Here is a 20,528-nt window from a genome sequence, read left to right on the forward strand (position 1 = left end):
GTGGGGCTGCCAGTCGCCCCCATACCGCGCATCCTTTCTGCTCTAGCTGCTTGTCTGTACCCCTCCTACTAGTCTGGATGAATGTTTCTTCTTTAACTCCTTAGTTGTCAAGACTTCCATACAGTTCAATTTTCTGTTAGTTGTGGGTTTTGTTTTTAAATCTGTTGTTGTCCCTCTTTTGGTTGTGCAAGGTGGCGAAGAACATCTACCTATGCCTCCATCTTGGCCACAAGTCCTTTAGCAGAAAACTTGATAAACATATTTTCGTTTTCTCTATTTAGTAAAATTATTGCTTTAAAATTATAACTATATTAGATCCTACCAAAATGCATTTCCATTTTCTAATTTGTTGTGCTAATTTTTTTTCAGATGTTATCATATGAAATAAAGACCATGATTTCCCAGCCTTCCCTGTAGATGAAGTGTGGTTAACTAACCATGCTTTGGCCATGAGATTTTGAAGTTTCCTTTCTGAGTCATTTTGGGTTGCTATAACAAATAATCATAGAGTAGATGGTTTTAATCAATGGATATTCATTTCTCACTGTTCTGGAGGCTGGGAAGTCCAAGATTAGGGTTAGGGTCTGGTGAGATCCTTCCTCCTGGTTTGCAGATACAGTCTTCTTGTTGTATATTCACATGGTAGACAGAAATTATCTGTCTCAGTGTTTCTTCCTATAACATTACTAATCCTATTCAGAAAGGCTTCACCTTCATGACCTAATTAATTCCCCAAGGCCCTACTATCATATACCAACACAGTGGGGGTTAGGGCTAGAACACATGAATTTTGATGGGGACATAGTCCATAGTGTTTCCTAACAAAAACAGTTCACGCTTAAGAGGTAACAATAGGAATGTAAGCCTGAGGCTAAAATGGAAGAACAGAACAAAAAAAGGAGTCTAGGTTCCTGAAGACACCACAAAGACACCATACTAACCTTGAACTGTGTACTTCACAACATCTTTTAAATTAGAGGGAAAAATGTCTATCTTTAAGTCTTGGTTATTTGAGAGGATTTGCTATTATTAAAAGCCGAAACTAAACTATACAGAACATTTTCATGACCAAGAAGCAGGAACAGAGTTCAGAGTTAATGTGATATATACCTCACTGGTGAGTCAATGAAAAAATCTTTTCAATGCAAAATAAAGTGCTGTGATTTATATACTGATCACTTAAACCACACCAAGTCAGATTTATCTCTAAACTCCCATCTTTCATTTTTACTCTTTCTTGACTAAATTCAGTCCGTAATGACATTTTGATGGTTATATGAATTTCTGTCATTAGTTAACTCGCATTCAATTCACTTTCTATAGTTATCAGACTTATCATGAGTAAAGTCCATGGTTTTGTGGTTTCTTAACATTCAATTCATTTTGGTAGGCAGTTACTTGTAGATCAACTTGTATTCTAGGAAACAATGTTTATTTTCCACAGCACCACTGAATTTCAGAAACACTAAACTTTTGAGTTAGTCTAATATATGAAAAATCTTTGCAGACTAGTATGTGCCTTTATACATTGTATTCTCTTTAAATGGAATGCCCCTCACCTTGCAAGCTACTGTTGAACCTCCAACCTTAACTCAAATATATTCTATAAAATACTTCTTATTCAATGATATAGTTAGTTGATATCCCTTTTGGGGCTTTAAAACATCTCAGAGTGCTCATCACACTGCACTTTTCCAAGGAAATGTGAAGTTTTTATTTTTTTAAAGATTTTATTTATTTTTAGGGAGGGGAAGGTAGGAAGAAAAAGAGAGAAAGAATTATCAATGTGTGGGTTGCCTCTCGTGTGCCCACCACTGGGGACCTGGCCTGCCACCCAGGCATGTGACTTGACTGGGAATCTAACCAGCAGAGCAACCCTTTGGTTTGCAGGCCAACATTCAATCCACTGATCCCCACAAGCCAGGGTGGAAATATGAAGTTAAGAAAAAAAGAAAGAAAAAGATTTTACTTACTTATTTTTAGACAGAGGGAAAAGGAAGAAGGAAGAGAGGGGGAGAAACATTAACATGTAGTTGCCTTTCACGCGCTCCTTACTGGGGTCTTGGCCCACAACCCAGGCATGTATGTGCCTTGACTGGGAATTGAACCCTCGACCCTTTGGTTTGCAAGCCAGTGCTCAGTCAACTTAGTCACACTAGCTAGGGCACAAATATGAAATTTTAAACAATTAGGTGTACTTTACTCATCTTGCAAAGAGTTTGGAATACAGAAAGCATTTAGTCAATAAGGAAAGAATGTAGAAAATCATGAAGATCACTTTAGGTACATGTATAATGCCAGTTTTCTTATTCTTAATTAACAAAAAAAGCATCATTAGAATCCAAATAATAGGAATGTAATCTAGAAAGTTAGAGAGTAGGAACAGATCAGGGAAGATCAGCCACAAACAACACAGTGCTGTAGTGTGACTATAGTGAACATTGTGGTGTTTGTGATGAGATTCATGTTTGTATACATCACATTTATATTGTTTTCTGATTGTCAAAGTGTAATTTGAAACATGGAAGAATAACAGGGTCTTTAAAAGGTGTCAGCTGGGGATTAGGGTAAGGCAGGAGAAGGTAAAGAAGGATAAATGGTGACAGAAAGAGACATGACTTGGGGTGGTTTATACATAATACAATATAAAGATGATAAATTATAGAACTGCATACCTTAAACCAACATAATTTTATTAACCAATGTGACCCCTATAAATTCAATTGACAAAAAAGTATGTCAGCTGATAGGTACTATTACTTACTCTGTAGTTTTGTAAACATCAGAATACAGCCCTGCTTTCTGATACTTCTTCTTTGGGGGACGTGGGGCCTTCTTTTCTCTTGGGATAAGTGAAAGCACAGGCTGCAAGGTACTTTCAGGTTCAAGAGGTTTGGCTGGGGTTTCAGGAGGACTGGGAATCTCAACTGCTGCTTCAGTAAAGCTATAAAAAGAAGTTTAAAGATAATTTTATGATGAAATAATATTTTCCTACAAATGATTGTCTATTGTAAAAAACATTACAGCAATTAAAAGAAGAGATATGGAGTCTTTCTCATCTAGCCATGCTGGAGTAACAGATACCTGACTTCTCCTGCTGACAGAAACTAACAGAAATACAGTACGCTACTATAAACCTAGATAAAGTTTACGAAACAATTATCAGATATCAGACAATGGTTAGTGCAGCATTGCAATCCCTAAGAGAAACTGGAAAAACCCCCAAAACAACAGAGGGAAAGAGATGAGGCCTATAACTGCTTTGCTGTATGAGGACTGTAGTAGAAGAAGGAGAATCAAAGCAGAGAATGTCCAACTTGATGGGTTGAAAAGAGAGATCAATCAGAGTACAGAGAGGCTGAGGTACCTGGAATTTGTGGGGCCAAGTACTGAAGAAAGTTATGGAGAAAAATTAACTCTAGAAATCTGTGTATTGGTCTCCTTTAGTATACTGCTAAATACTAAGCTGTGCATGTGCAGGGTGAAATTCTATTAGGCTAAACAAAAAACTACCAGAGTACAATAACCTAAACAATCCCCAGAGGCTCATAGATGATGGTAGATACTCAGATTCCACTAGGCAGAGTAGAAAGACACCACCCAATACCAGGAACATTAAATAGAGATCCCAAAGGGTAACATTACCCATTTTTACAGGGCTCAACTCTCCCTGGACTAAATGCTGGCCCTAGTAAAGTTTAAAAACAATTTTCAAAAGGATCTAAGCTGGTCTACAAGTAACTTAACAGCCTGCCAAAAATATATTAAATACTAAGGAAAGAACAAAAACCAGAAACACAATAATGCGACATCCACAATGTAAATAAATTCACAATGAGAAAAAAATTAGAGTAATGATCAAAATTTGATAAAAGTAATTTTCCAAATTTGATAAAAAGTATAAAATCAAAGTTCAAAGAAGCTAAACAAACCATAAGGAATATAAATTCAAATAAAACAAGCAAGGCAAATCATACATCATAATAAACCTGCTGAAAACTATATGATGAAGAAAATAAAAGGGGCTAGAGGACAAAATATATGATATACACAGGAGTATAAAAATAAGAATGGATGCAGATTTCATGTATGAAACAATACAAGCCAGAAGGCAATGAACTAACAACTATAGTGCTAAAAAGTAGAGGGGGTAAAGGGGAGATGGACTCTAAATTCATTAAGAATTCTAAATAAATAAAAATGTCTTTAAAAAGTAAGGTGATACCAGTTCCAGGCAAAGATGAAATAGACACTTCTATCTATCCTCCCAACTAAAGATCCTGGAAATTATATATAACATAAACATAAGGAAACAGACTGGCTAGTGACCTGGGACTTAAGCAATGATATTGTAGGTAATTTCCTAGATTTACTTTTGGCTTCATATTTAATGCAAAAGACAATACACTTTACCTAATATCAAGGATAAAGCAAATGTCTACTCTCATCACTTATATTCAACATAACAGTAAAGGTACCAGCCTGTGCAAAAATGAAACAAAAAAATCTTGAAGTGTGAGTCCTCCAAATTTGTTCTTTGTCAAGATTGTTTTGGTTATTTGGTATCCTCTGAAATTCTTTATGAATATTAGGATTGATTTTTCTATTTCTGAAAGAAATTTCATTGGGATTTTGCCAGAAATTACACTGAATCTGTAGTTTGCTTTGGGTAGTACATTAAATTTTCTAATCCATAAAACAGACTGTCTTTCCATTTATTTATATGTCTTCTTTAATTTTGTTCAACAATGTTTTATAAGTTTCCAATGATGTCTTTTTCCATCTTAAGTTTATTCTTTTTGATGTTATGTAAATGAAGTTGTTTTCCTATTTCCTTTTTGGAAAGCAGTATACAGAAATGCAACTGATTTTTTGTAAGGTGATTTTGCCTCTCAACTTTGCTAAATTAGTTTAGTAGCTTTAGCAGGTGTGTGTGTGTGTGTGTGTGTGTGTGTGTGTGTGTGTGTAATCTTTAGGGTTTTCCAAATAGAAGACTTTGGCATTTGGGAACAGAGCTAATTTCACTTTTCCTTTATAATTTGAATGCCTTTTCCTTTTTTATTTCAGCCTAATTGCTCTGGTTAGGAATTTCAATAGTATGTTGAATTGAAGTAGCAAAAGGGGGCATCCTTTCCTTGTTTCCTGATGTTAGGGGTAAAGCTCTGTCTTTTGCTATTAATGTTCATTAGCTGTGAGTTTTTATATGTGGTCTTTATTATGTTGAGATAATTTCTTTCTATTCCTAGATTGCTAAGAGTTTTTATCATGATTTTGTCAATTTTATTTTGTGCATTTATTGATATGACTGTGAGATTTTTATTCTTCAGCATATTGATGTGACAGATTACATTAATTAATTTTTGCACATTGAACAAGTCTTGCATAACCTACTTGGTCATGAAATCTATTTACTATTTGTTTACTTATTTAATCATTTATTATTATTTTTTTACTGTTCTCCTTACCAGCCAAATTCAAATTCTACTTCTGTGCCTTATCTTATGCTTCTTTCTCCCTGCAATAAAAAAATATTTTCTGCTTTCTTGGTTATCCCTTACATATATAAATTCACCAAGTGCCACCTGCAGACCATATACATCAGAATCACCTTGGGGGCTTATAAGAAATGCAAATGCCTACTTATAGACTTTTAGAATTTTCCATTAAGATCTGGACTGAAACCTTCCTAAATTTGTTGGCCCTGACACCCCAAAGAAGACACTCTTCATAGCAGCATCCTTCTCATCCTACTCAGGCTGTGAAATCATCATAGGCTGGGTTTATATTCTCTCCCCCTCATGCCATAACCCAACTCCCTCACCCCATTAAGGCTCCAAAACCCAACTCAGGATCACTGTGGTATGATTCGGGACTTGAGCTTTTCAGGAAAAAAGAAGAGGATGAGGAAGAGATAAGGCATTCTAAAATATGGCTTATTATATATTTATCTATACCAATATAATACTTTCAGTTACTGTGCTTTTCTAAAATAAAAATAATATCAGCAACTATATATTTAGGGACTCGATTCTTTCATTTAATGTTATGTTTCAAACACTCATCAGCGATTATTACATGTCAACTATAATTAATTTCGAATACCATATCACATTCCACTGTATGAAAAACTACAATATACTTCTTTTTCTGTTAATCTGTATTGTTTCCTTTTTCTATACATTATAACCAATCTTACTGCTACCTTTTCAAACTGTTTTCTAGTGCCCTTTTGCAAGACTTTTTCTAAGCTATCTAAAAGGTAATTGCTAGATTATATAGTATTGATTTGTATAATTTTTTTGTTGTTATATATTCTGGATACCAAAAATGTATACATCATCAGTGTTATAAATTTATTCTCCCACTTTGTAGAAAGTCTTCCTATGTTTGTCATGATGTGTTATTAGCAGAAATTCTTAGTTTTAATATAACACAGTATATCAATTTTTACCTATATATATATATGGTTACCGCTTTTGATATCTTGTTTCTAAAATCCTTTCTGACAGTAGGATTATGAAGTTTTTCCACCCTGGGTGGTGTGGTTCAGTGGACTGATTGCCAGACCATGAACCAAAGGGTCTCTGGTTCAATTCCCAGTCAGGGCACATGCCTGAGTTGCCAGCCAGGTCTCCAGGTGGAAGCCTGAGAGAGGCAATCAATTGATAAATCTTGCACATCAATATTTCTCTCCCTTTCTCCTTCCCTCCCCCTTTCTCTTAAAAAAAAATCAAGAAATAAAAGCTTAAAGTTTTACTTTTTATATTTATGTATTTAATCAATTGGTTATTAGTTTTTGTATATGGACAAGTCAGAATCTAATTTCATTTCCATTCCTACAAAACACCAACTTTTGGGGCACAATTTATCAAATGTTATTTTCTTTCCCTATTGGTATTCAGAATCAACTCTGTCATATAGCAACCTTGCATACATGCATGGATCTGTTTCTCTTACCAACTCAGTTGTTCCATATTAGCTTAATATACCACATATTGAAATTTTCTTGGCACAAACCCATTACTTTCTTCAGTTAATTCCATCCCCAGGTATATACCTTAGGGATTAGTGCCCATATCATCAGCAGACATTAAAAGAATATTAAGAGCAACATTTTGGGATAATAGCCTCAACAGTAAATCTTGGAGATAACCCAACAGTAAAATGGAAAACCCATATTATATACAAATAATGGATTACAACACAGTGATAAAACAAAGTTAACTACAGCAACATGCAATAACAAAGATGTTTTAACATTTATATGATGAGCAAAAGAAGATACGAAAGCTTATGTTTTATAAATTCCATTTCAATGATGTTCAGGAAGGATAAACTGAACTGTATTGTCTATGCTTACATATTTAAATGGTATTAAAAAAAGGTAAGGATGTGGTTACCTTAAAAGTTAGGAGACTGAGCATAGCTACTGGTAAGGAAGCTCTTTATGACTGGTGATAGCAATGTTCTATATATTCATCCATTTTATATCTCTTTGGGTGTTAACTTTATAAAAATTTTAAAACTGATTATGTAATTTATATACTTTCTGTATATGTATATCCTACTCACCCTCCGTCAACATTATCAAGTATATTCTACAGATGGGAATGATCTTATTTTTTAAAAAATTAATTACATTTATTAATGGGTGGTCATGTGTGCAAGTTCTTAGGTTTACTCTATTTCCTATACTGTACTTTACATCCCCATGGCTATTCTGTAACAACCTATTTGAACTTCTTAATCCCCTCACCTCTTCACCCATTCCCCCACACCCCTACCCCCGACTGACAACAATCAAAACACTCTCCGAATCCATTACTCTGCCTCTGTTCTTCTTGTTAGCTTAAGTTTGTTTTTTAGATTCAATTACTGATATGTATTTATTGTCATTTTATTGTTCATAGTCTTGATCATCTTTTTCTTAAATAAGTCCTTTTAACATTTCATACAATAATATGTTGGTAATGATAAACTCCTTTAGTTTTTCCTTGTCTGGTAAGTTATCTGTCCTTCGATTCTAAATGATAGCTTTGCTAGGCAGAGCAATCTTGGCTCTAGGTCCGTGCTTTTCATGACTTTGAATATTTGTTGCCAATCCCTCTAGCCTGAGAAGTTTCTTCTGAGGATCAGTTGACAGTCTTATGGGTACCGCCCTGTAGGTAACTTCTTTTCTCCTGCTGCTTTAAAGATTCTCTCTTTAAACCTTGGAATTTTAATTATGATGGATCTTGGAGTGGGCCTCTTTGCATCCATTTTGTTTGGTACTCTCTGTGCCTTTCTGTACTTACATGTCTTATTTCCTTCACCAAATTAGGGAAGTTTTCATTCATTATTTTTTCAAATAGAGTTCCAATTTCTTACTCTTTCTCTTCTTCTGGCACCCCAATGATGGGAATGTTGGATCTCTTGAAGTTGTTCCAGAAGCTGCTTATACTATTTTCATTTTTTTTGCATTCTTTTATTTTCTTCCTGCTTGTTCTGATTGCTTATTTTGTGCTTCCTTATGCTCCAAATCATTGATCTGATTCTCAGCTTCATCTACTCTATTGTTGTTTCCCTGTAAATTGTTCTTTATTTCAATTACTGTATCTTTGTTTCTACTGGATCTTTTTAATGCTGTTGAGGTCCTCACTATCCTTAAGTTCCTTGAGCATCTTTATAACCCATGTTTTGAACTCTGCATCTGATAGATTGCTTATCTCCATTTTGTTTAGTTCTTCCTCTGGATTTTGATCTGTTCTTTCATTTGGGCCAGTTTCTTTGTCTCCTGATTTTGGCAGCCTCTCTACGTTTGTTTCTATGTATTAGGTAGAGCAGCTATGACTCCCCGTCTTGGCAGCATGGCCTAATGTAGTAGATGTCCTACAGGGTCCAGCTGCACAGCCTCCCCTATCACCTAAGCTGTATACTTGAGGTGCACCTTTGTGTGAGCTGAGTACACTCGTCTGATAATTGAGCCTTAACAGGAGCTGGCAGGTCAAAAGGAGGGAGCTAACCTAAGCCAGTCAGCTGCAAGGACCGGCTGTGACCACTAATCATTACCCTTTGTCCTCCATGGGAGGGAGCAGCTGTGCAGGGGCAGGGTAGTGGTGCTCCTATGTGGACTATAGCTGTCCACTGGGTGCACAGGCTCTGAAGTTTCCCAGGTGGTACAGGCCAGGGTCAGTCCCCATCTGTGTTTTGCCTGGGGCTACCCTACATGAGCTATAAAGCAATCTGAAATGGCTGCTAGTTGTGCTGGGATTGAGATTCCTGGGCAAAGCCAATCTGTGTATCTAGGCTCCCTGCTGCTAGTGCTGGGCCTGGAGTTACTTAGCAAGGGGTATAGGAGATAGGGATTTACTGAGGCCAGCTGTTGTTTATTTGAGAGGATTTAGGAATTTCTGAAGCATGAGCCGAGACCAGACATTTTCATACTGAGAAGTCATCGTTAACAGTTTGGGTGGGCTATGTAGCTCTGTAAGGGGAGGGCTCAGAAAAGGGACAATTGCTTCTGTCCACCTATGTATCTGTGAGAAAGCTGTCCCCCAATGCTCATCTTGATGCCAGACACTTCAGTGCCTCCCCGTATGCCATTGGTGCTTTTCAAGCTGCTATCTTGGTGCTGGAACTCAGAGGGAGTGAGTCTGAATAAGCTTGTGTGGGTTCTGCAAGGCTGCTCCATGGAGGACAAAGGGTAGTGATTAGTGGTCACAGCCAGTCCTTGCAGCTGACTGGCTTGGGTTAGCTCCCTCCTTTTGACCTGCCAGCTCCTGTCAAGGCTTAATTATCAGACAAGTGTACTTAAGGGAAAATGCCTGGGACTCCAGAAGTTTATTTCATTATAAAAATGACTCAATCCCCACTGATTTTTGCAGCCAGAAGTTATGGGGAGTTATTTTTCTTTTTCTTTCATTTTTTAAAAATAATTCTTTATTATCCTCAACTGAGGACATATTTTCATTGCCCTTTTTTTTTAGATTTTATTTATTTATTTTCAGAGAGGGAAGGGAGGGAGAAAGGGAGAGAAAGAGAAAGAGAGAGAGAGAGAGAGAGAGAGAAACATCAATGTGCGGTTGCTGGGGGTCATGGCATGCAACCCAGGCATGTACCCTGACTAGGAATCGAACCTGCGACACTTTGGTTCGCAGCCCGAGCTCAATCCACTGAGCTATGCCAGCCAGGGTGGTTATTTTTCTTGCACTAGAAACCTGGGCTGGGGATCTAGTGTGGGGCTGGGACTGCTCACTCAGAAGGTATCCCTCCTGCATTTTTATCCACCACATATGGATGTGGGTCCAGCCCGTTCTGTGTCTGTCCCTCCTACCCATCTACATCAATTTAATTCGACAGATGTCAGACTCCTATTCAACTCATTTCTGATGGTTGTGAGTGATGGTTGTCCTGTATTTTAGTTGTAACTTTGATGTGGTTGTGTCAGGAGGCGAGACATGTTTACATATGCTGCCATCTTGACTGGAAGTCTGGAATGATCTTTTTCTGTAAAGTGTGGTAGAAATCTCTTTCAAATTGTCCAGTCCTGGTGATTTCTTTGTGGCACAGTTTTAAATTATGGATTCAATTTACATAATGTTTTCTAGAGGTGGTTCCAATCTGTTGGGCATAAAGTTCTTATAGTAGCCACTTTTTAATCTCTCATATATAGCTCTCCTTTTAAATTCCTAACTTAATTATTCATTTTCGGTATTGATTAATCTTACTAGAAGATTGTATATTTTATTAGTTTTCAACGAATTATGGTCTTCAGTGATTCTATTATACCTTATTTTGTTAATTCAGTGTATATATTTTATTTCCTTTCTTTACATTTTGAGGCTTATTCTCTTGTTTTACTAATTTTTTAACTAAACTCCTACTTCATAACTTTTTAAGGATTTAAAAAGATTATATAACAATTAAAGTCTACGAAATCTCCCTCTAGGGACTGGTTTAGATACAACCCATGTTTCATTATGTAGCACAGTACTAAGTTCCAAATATTTCTATTATAATTTTATTTTTTTATCTAAGTTTTTAAAACTTATCTTTTTTCCTTTAAGAACCAGAAGCTGAACCCAGTCTAGAACTCAGCTCATAACCATTATACTATTCTTTTCATTCTGGTTTGTTATAATCACCAATAGTGACAAAGAACTCTTTAACATGACATACAAGGCCTTCTGCATGATCTGGTCCCCATAACCCTTCCTCCAGATTCTTTGAAAACCATACTATTCTATTTCACTCTGTGTTTTGGCAAGAATAGCTTTTTTCAACTTCTCTGAACTGACCATGCATTTTCACACTCATCAACCTATGTTTGCTCTAGCTTTGCACTTCTAAATAACAGATAGTGTCTATTCTTGAGATTTTAACTTAATCATTACTTCCACAGGCAAAGTCAATTGTGTGTATGACATATCCTCATACTCCTAAGTAACTCTTCATAATAGCACTTAGATGGTAAGATCCATGAGGTAGGGGAATGTATCTATATTTGCTTATGTTGTATCTATCCTCAGCACATGGAATAAATAATTTTGCAATACTTACTGAATAAATAAATGAACAAACTACTGGCCCATAACAAGTACTAGAAAGGTAAAAAACTTGTCTCTGGGAACTCACTGTGTCATATCCCAACCTTCTCTTCATATTCTCATCAAATTTCAGAATAGAGTATTATGGAAAATAATATGTTAATATTGGTGACAATGACACTAGAATTATTTGGAACACAAAGGCTTATATGAAATGAAGCCTTTTCTCTTTGAAGCACATTTCTAAGGAGACCCTTCCTAAAGTGAATCATCAAGATGTCATAAACTGTCACTTTCTTAGTATAGTGAAGGCACAAACAATTCTCTTTGTACAGTGATTTTAAAACATCAGTAATTATAAACGAATAACATTAATACCAAAACAGACATGTGAAGAACATACAAAAATATTTAAAAAGACCTTAAGAGGCAAACACACATAAGAATTTAGTATATGTTAAAGGTATCATTTCAAATAAGAAGGGAAAGGATAAAATAATGAATAGTTGTAAGATCATCATTTAAAAATCAAAAACATTATGTCTCTTTTTAAATTATATCTTTCTTTTGCCTATCCCCACCCCCCCAAAAAAAAGAAAAAGAAAAAATGAAACAAAACAAAAACCACTTTACTAAAATCCACTGGGAATATAAATATAACATATAGCATATAACATAAAAATAGCCATGCTTACAAATCTGCAACCTTGATAATGACTGGCCATAAACATAATATTAATTCATACCTTAAATGCAAGTAAATTTCAACTGACCTGGCTGTTGTAGGCCAGTGGACTGAAAAGTGGCCCATGGACCAAAAGGTGCTGGTTCAATTCCCAGTCAGGGAATGTGCCTGGGTTTTGTTTTGGACCAGGTCCCCAGTTGGGGGTATGCAAGAGGCAACAAACTGATGTTTCTCTCCCCATCTCCCTCCCCCCTCTCTAAAAATAAACAAGTAAAATATTTTTTAAAAAAAGAAAAGAAGTTGCAATTGATTTAAGGTCCTAAATGTAAAAAAGTAATATGTAATCCATCAAAGAAAAGTAAATAAATTATAATATATTCATAGCATGGAATAGTATAATTCACATTACCAACGACAAGATGCCAAGATACAGGAAGAGAAAAAGTTAAGTTACAAAATTAAGTATAGTGTATTACCAATTACTTAAAATAAGATTTGCATATGTACATATTAATAATGTGTAAGAAAAGGTCCAAAAGGATATATATATGGCAAGGAAATATAAATAAATGTCAAAGAACAAGCATAAAGAGTTAATATTCTGACTATGTATGATCACTTAAAAATATAAAAAACAGGTAAGGGACATAAACAAATTCTAATCTCCAAATACACAAATAAGTGGAAATAACTAGTGTATTTCACCTATATCAGACTAATAAAGATTAAAATAAAAGGATATACTTTTGGGTACATAAGGGTAAGTAAATAGTATACAACTATTACTGTATGATAGTAAAAGTATAAACAGGTGTGACATTCAAGAGGGCTATTGAACAATATATGTTGAAAGACTTAAAATGTATCCAGCAGTTTTAATTTGTATTTCTCTAATTGTGAACAAGAGTTAGAATTTTAGTGAGACTGAACATGCTGTATTAGTAAAGCTAAAGCCATCTGCAAATGGTGAATATTATATTGATTCATTTAAACATATCAAATAAACCTTCAGGAAAGAAATAGTTGAATATATAACAAAAGGATTAAATGGTTCTTTCTTTTGGTGATTCTTGGCTTTCAGCTCTATAACTTTTACAAAAAGTAAAGCTATAAAAAGGAAACTGAAGAAAATAAATCTAATATGCATGAAGGCTTAAAAATGTATGATGATAAGATAAAAAAAATTAGAGCACAGTAAAGATAAAATGATGTGATAAGAAAAGTAATTCCACTCACATAGCTATACACTGGATAAAATACATAATCTCTATGGACCTTGATTTTTTTTCATCTGTAAAGTGATGGGCTTGAATTGGATCATTACAATTTTGCTTCTTATGTACTTATAATTTTGGACAGCCACAAGTAAGAGCACTTTTAATTAGAACACAGAAGAACAAGTCTTATATAATAAAAGTTTTAAGGTTAACTGAATTATGCAGCAGAATAGATATGTCACCTTTTTATAAAAGCTAGTTTCCTCTACTCAGATAAAATGTTAAACAGAGGATGTGGGGGAGGGGTCCTAAAAAAATGTTAAACAAAGGATTACCTTTTAGTATTCTCGTGTTCTTGTTCTGAGAATGGCTTCTGCTTTTTCTTGGCCTGTTCTTCCAAAAGCCAACTTTTCCTCTTCAATCCCTTCTTATGGTCTGAATTCAGGTTTACACTCTGAACAACAGCTTCAATGACATCTTGAACTGTATCAGGACCAAGGTGTAGTGCTGCTTCTTCTTCACCTTCATTCAATTTTGGGCTGACAAACTGGGTAGTCTGAAATGCTTGCATTGATACCACAGCCTGGAGGGGACATTTCCGAGGTCGACCTGGTCTGCGTTTCACAAAGTTATTTCCTGTCCTGGCCTGTCTTTGAAGTTTTTTGGCTTTTAAAATTTTATTGACATGATCCAGGTTTTTCTTGGTGGCCAAGATTTTGTTATAATTGCACATTTTCCGAGCTTGGCGCTGCATAGCTTCTACTACACTTCTCTTGATATGATGAGGGGAACAGCTGCTTGGCAACTTTTCAGAAAGGAGTGAGATGCTGTTACTACAAGAGTCACTGGTTACTGCAGGCACTAGAAGGCTGTCTGGTTTTCCCAGGGATCGTTCCTTGCTGTGGTTATGGCCTGGACTGGAAGAAGGTGGCACAGAGGCAGATGCAATCACAGCATCAATGTTTTTCTCCAAGGGCTCTTGGTCTTCATGTTGTACCATCCGCTGCAGCAGACTATCCACAGTGTCGTCCCCAGAAGAAACCAATCTTGGACTTCGAGAGGAAACTCCATTCACTAAATAACAAGACAAATCACACATACATACAAATTAAACACAGCTAGTTATGGAAATAACTTTTTACATAGGATAAAAGACAAGGAATACTGCTTTATTTTTGATAGCAAGATGAAACATCATAGTACCGTATACATGTGTCTTTCACAGACAAGTCAACAGCTTACTTTCCTAAGTAGGGCACATTACAGTAACCATAATAAATTCAAAATTGGCCCATATTTCCCTAATGGTATATGAATTAAAACACAACAATTCTTACTCTCTGAGATGAGGAGCAGAAATAAGAGTTAATTTCTTCAAAAATGAAGATCCAGTTAAAGGACTTGACAGTCAAGGCAATCCTGGATCCTGGATAAAGATCTAAACTTTAAATATGGATGATATTACTAGCTCAGTGCTTTTTTCTGACAATGTTTTAAGTGCAAAGGTGTAGAAATGAAACTTTCTTCTTAGGCAAAGCTTTAAAATTAGGATTAAAAAAACATCTGTACAAACTAGTTTAGAAGGAATATACATTGACAGCAAGATTAGAAATAAATGGTCTTAGAAAAACCTATATTACTGGTTATATTACTGGTACAATGATCTGGCCATCTTTGTTTCTTCAGATACCACTCAGCAACTTTTTATGATTATAATTAATGTGGGAAATGCTCAACTTCCTCTGGCAAGCTATGTTAGTTTTTACAATATTATAAAACTCAGATCATAATGGGCCAGTTCTCAAAATGTGTGGTTTGCTACTAATGATCATGTCATACTTTTCCAAAGTTAATCAATGAATTTCTTATCTACATGACTGTAAAATATACTATTCTAGATACTATTTTATAAAACCTAGGCATTCGAGATTCTAATCTCATCTGACTACACTAAAATTTTCTCAAATTACCAATAACTTCCTAAAAAAATCTAGAAGTATTTTTTTAATGCAATATTTTTCAAAATTTAAAACTCTCAGCTATATTTTATGTCACTATTATTTAAAATTCTGCCTACACCAGACCTGGACCCAAGATCTGGATCATCAAGGGAAGTTCCTGCAGTTGATCTTTCTCCTTCCCCACTTTATGGAGACAGGCATGAAATGCAGTTTCATGTTTTCCCCCAAGGTAATTTTTTTTTCTGGTTGCTTCCCTATCTGTAATAGTCTGCTGTGCCCACAGAACTCATTTTTCTCTATACATATATGTACATTACATGATTGTAAGTGAAAATGATAATACATTAAATGGTGTTAACCTTAAAAATATTCTGTTTCCACTATTTCTGATAATACACTTCGATTATCTTCCAATTACTTGCAACTCCAATAAATTGATGTTTCTCTGTCTCTCCTTCAAAATCAATAAATAGAAAAACTAAAAAAATAAATGCTCTATAGTTTCGCAACCTCTCTAGTTCAAGTCCTTTTCTGGCTTCAACCCTACATTCTCTCTTTGGCAATTCATTCAATTATCTAAATTCTGATGGCTCATAAATCTCTATTTTACAAATATAACTTTTTTTTAAATTCTGAAATTACATGTTTCATAATTTCTCAAACTCTCCATATTTACAATTTAATCATCCCCTTTATCCTTGGCTCCTCCTCCAGATTTTCTATACCAGTGAATGACACCACAAAGTCTCTAGTTCAAAAGAGACTTTAAAAGAAAGGCTATAAGAAGAGACAAAGACATTACATAATGTTAAATGGATCAATTTAACAAGAGATTACAGCCCTTGAAAAGATTTATGCACCCAACAGAGGTGCATCTTAATATATAAAGCAAAGGATATCAAAACTTTTGGTATCTCTGGGCCACACTGGAAGAAGAGTTGTCTTGGGCTGTGAATTAAATACACAAACACTAAGGGGAAAAAAATCTAATAATGTTTTAGGTAAATTTATGATTTTCTGTTGGGCTGCATACATAGCCATCCTGGGCCACACATGGCCTGCTGGCTGTGGTTTTGGACACAAGAAAATACTGATAGACATAAACAGACAGTGACGGCAATGCAGTCATTGTAGGAGACTAACACCTAATTGATATCAGTAAATACATCTTCCAGAAAGAAAACTGCAGCCCCAAATAATGACAGAATAGACCGGATGAATTTAATTGGTATTTTTAAAAAATATCGCCACAAGGCACCAGGATATAACATTCTTTTAAAGTGCTCATAGCACATTTTTCCAGGCAGACAATGTATTAGGACACAAAAGAAGTCTCAATAAATTTAAGAATATTAAAATCATATCAAGCATCTTCTCCAACCAGAATGGCATAAAACTGGAAACCAAATGACATCAAAGCATATCTTGAGACAGATGAAAATGAAAACACAAGAACTCTAAATCTATGGAACACAGCAAAAGCAGTCCTAAGAGGGAAATTCATAGTAATACAGACCTACCTCAAGAAACAAAAAAACATTTCAAGCAATCTAACTTTACATCTAAAGGAACTAGAAGAAGAATCACAAACATGGTCAAAAGTGAATATAAGATAGAAAATGAAGAAACAGTAAATGTGAACAGACTAACTGCTAATGAAATAAAGAAGTAACTCCCAAAACACAAAAAATCCTCGATTGGATGACTGTACAGATGAATTTTATCAAACAGGCAAAGAGAAATGTAACACGTGTCCTAAAACTATTCTAAAAATTTCAGGAGAAAAGGTTCCCAAGATCATTTTATGAGGCAGCATTACCCTGATTCCAAAAACAGACAAACACATTACAAAAAAAGAGTTATAGGACAATGTTTCTGATAAACATGAATACAAATACCCTGAAAAAATATTAGCAAATCAAATTCAACAATACATTAAAATGATCATATACCTTGATCATGCGGGGTTTATTCCTAAGAGGAAAAATAGGTTTAATATTTCCAAATCAATTACATGATACACCACATACACAAAATGGAAGATAAAAATCATATCATTATCACTAGCACAGAAAAAACATTGGACAAAATCTAGCACCATTTATGATAAAAACTTTCAGCAAAGTAGAAACAGAGGAAACATACCTCAACACAATAAAGGCAGTACAGGACAAATCCAATGCTAACATCATTTTCAATTGTGAAAAGATAAAAATGTTTTACTTAATATCAGGAACAAGACAAGAATGTTCACTTTCACCACTTTTATTTAATATAGTATTGGAAATCCAAGCCACAGCAGTAAGACAAGAAATAGAAATAAAAGGCATTCAAATTGGAAGGAAAGATGTAAAATTGTCATTATTTTGTACATGACAAGATAGAGCAGTTTCTTACAAGGAAGTCCAACCTGTGGCCCAGGATGGCTATGAATGTGGACCAACACAAAATGATAAATATAACTTAAAAGCTTTTGCTTTTGCTCATTAGTTTCCATTAATGTGTATGTATTTAATATATGGCCCGAGACAACTTGTCTTCTTCTAGTGTGGTCCAGAGATGCCAAAAGGTTGTACACACCCAAAACTGAAAATTCCCAACAAGGAATTGAATTAGTGAACTTTTAGTACACAGGCTGGCACTCAATCCACTGAACCACCTAGCTAAAGATTTAAAGATTTAAAGACTAAAGATTTAAGTTGTACACCCCTGAAACTGAAAATGGACTAAGATTTAAGACACAAAACCATAAAACTCCTAGAAAAAAAACATAGGCAATAAACTCTTTGACATTGCTTTTAGTATTATTTTTTTGTAAGTCTCCTTGAGAAAGGGAAACAAAAGAAAATAATAAATAGACTACAACAAACAGATTTTGTACAGCAAAGGAAACCATCCATAAAACAAAAAGACAATCTACTAAATGGAAGAAGATATTTGCCAATAATACATCCAACAAACGATTAATATTCAAAATATAAAAAGAACACATCTGATTAAAAAATGAGCAAAGGACATCAACAGACACTTCTTGAAAGAGGACATAGTAATGGCCAAAACACATGAAAAGATGCTCGATGTCACTATTCATCAGAGACACGCAGAAATTAAAACTATGATGAGGTATCTATTAGAATGGTTATCACCAATATACCAATGAACAGTAAGTGCTGGCAAGGAGATAGAGAAAAAAATAACTCTTGTACATGGTTGTTGGGACTGTAAATTGGTACATGTGGAAAACAATACGGAGGTTCTTCAAAAAATTACAAATAAAACTACAATATGACCCAGTCATTCTACTTCTGGGTATTTAATGAAATCCAAAACACTATATTGAAAAGATATATACATCCCTATGTTCAATGCAGTGTTATGTACAATATCTAAGAGATGAAGGAAACCCAAGTGCCCACTGATAGAAAACTGGATAAAGAAGATGTGGTACATGTTTACAATCGAATACTACTTGGACATAAAAAGGAATCAAATCTTACCATTTGTGACAACATGGACAGAGTTATAGGGTATTATGCTAAGTGAAATAAGTCAGACAAAGACAAATACCCTATGATTTTACTTATGTGTGGAATCTTAAAGTACAGTATAGGGAATATAAATAATATTGCAATAACTACGTACAGTACCAGTTAGGAAAAAACTTATTCGGGTGAATACTTCATAAGTTACATAAATGTCTAATCCCTATGCAATACACCTGAAGCAAATACTGAGTAATAAATTAAATTTTTTAAAATATTTACTTTATTCATTTTTAGAGAGAGGGGAAGGGAGGGAGAAAGAGAGGGAGAGAAACATCAATATGTGATTGCCTGTTGTGCATCCCCTACTGGGGACCTGTCACAAAACCCAGGCATGTGTCCCAGCTGGGAATTGAACTAGTGAACTTTTAGTACGCAGGCTGGCACTCAATCCACTGAACCATACTAGCCATGGGTGTTATTTAAATATTTTTAAAATTAAAACAATAATAAAAGAATGAAAGCTCAACCAAGATGGAGGACGCACTGATGAAAAAATCTTAGCTTTATCTCAAATGAAAATTAAATTTTCCAGGCTAATGGACACTACCAATCTACAAGAAATCTTAATTAATTTTTTTCTGAGTCTCACACACAATACAAATCTGCATGAGAGACAGGGGTTGGGTATGAGCTCGTGATCAGGAACTCTTTGCAGATATCAATCAGAATTAATATTCTTTATTTATGTTGAATAAAGATTTCTGAAAGTTTCTAGTTTCTTACTTAAAAGTTCAGTAATGTTTTAAGAAATGTTTTCCATATTTTAGCTAGTATTTTTAGTTTTAGGTACCAAGAAATCTGATTATTCTGCATATCTAATCTACCACCATATTGCTGAAAATAAAGAGCTCTAATTTACTCCAATGCCACCTAAATTGCAACAGACTTCTTTCTCCCTCTCATTATTAAATTGCTCAAGCTCTACACCTGCAAACTAGTTTTTTAAAAAAAATCATTACTCAATCATTTGATACTTTCTGTCCAAATCCCTCTTGACCACTTTATGACATCTGACATTAAGAGGCTCTAAGACATGTACTCTTTGATTTCCTATTAAAAAATCTATTTATAATTTTATGTCATTCATTTACATCGTTTCTTCCACTTCCTTTTCAAATGCTAATATTTCTTACACCTTCATCCCTGTCATCTTCTCAATATATTTTCTTCTAGGGCAATCTCATTCACTGTCAGATTTAAATTTATGTACTGCTAGATCAGTATCTCTACTATGCCTCTCAAACTATAAACCACTGCTTCCAAATGGCCACCCAACATCTCCACCTCAATAAACCAAAGTCAGTTCAAATTCAACATATCCGAACCTGAAGCCATTATCTGTTTTTATGCATTTGTTTTGCCACAATCTATTCTCCACAGTATAATGTTTCAGCATCTTCCTAAATGCCAATGTGGTACACTCTATCATCATTCATAAATAATTCTGTTACCCCCTCCCTCAATAGGATTATAATTTCATGCTACTTCGATTTAAGAGTTACCCTAATGACTTGCTTTGGAATTGAATGTGAGAAGAAACATGTTACGTGGGCAGAAATTTTAAAGATTCATCAAGTATTGGGTTGGCCAAAATG

At 34.8% G+C, this 20,528-nt stretch overlaps 1 protein-coding gene across 4 annotated transcripts in view; it reads right to left on the reverse strand.

Annotated features, from left to right (window-relative positions):
* Positions 1 to 20,528, reverse strand: part of ASH1L (ASH1 like histone lysine methyltransferase) — a 230,349-nt gene that overhangs the window by 96,533 nt on the left and 113,288 nt on the right. For 3 of the 4 annotated variants that reach the window (XM_028503256.2, XM_036015487.1, XM_036015488.1), the window contains 2 exons: positions 13,763 to 14,501; positions 2,765 to 2,944 (listed from right to left, as the gene is read on the reverse strand). In XM_028503256.2, the coding sequence (XP_028359057.1) occupies positions 2,765 to 2,944; positions 13,763 to 14,501 (919 nt within the window). The remainder of the gene's footprint in view (positions 1 to 2,764; positions 2,945 to 13,762; positions 14,502 to 20,528) is intronic. The other variant, XM_036015489.1, reaches the window with a different exon arrangement.

The sequence above is a fragment of the Phyllostomus discolor genome, chromosome 14 (assembly GCF_004126475.2).
Source record: "Phyllostomus discolor isolate MPI-MPIP mPhyDis1 chromosome 14, mPhyDis1.pri.v3, whole genome shotgun sequence".
In the NCBI taxonomy this organism is placed as follows: domain Eukaryota; kingdom Metazoa; phylum Chordata; class Mammalia; order Chiroptera; family Phyllostomidae; genus Phyllostomus; species Phyllostomus discolor.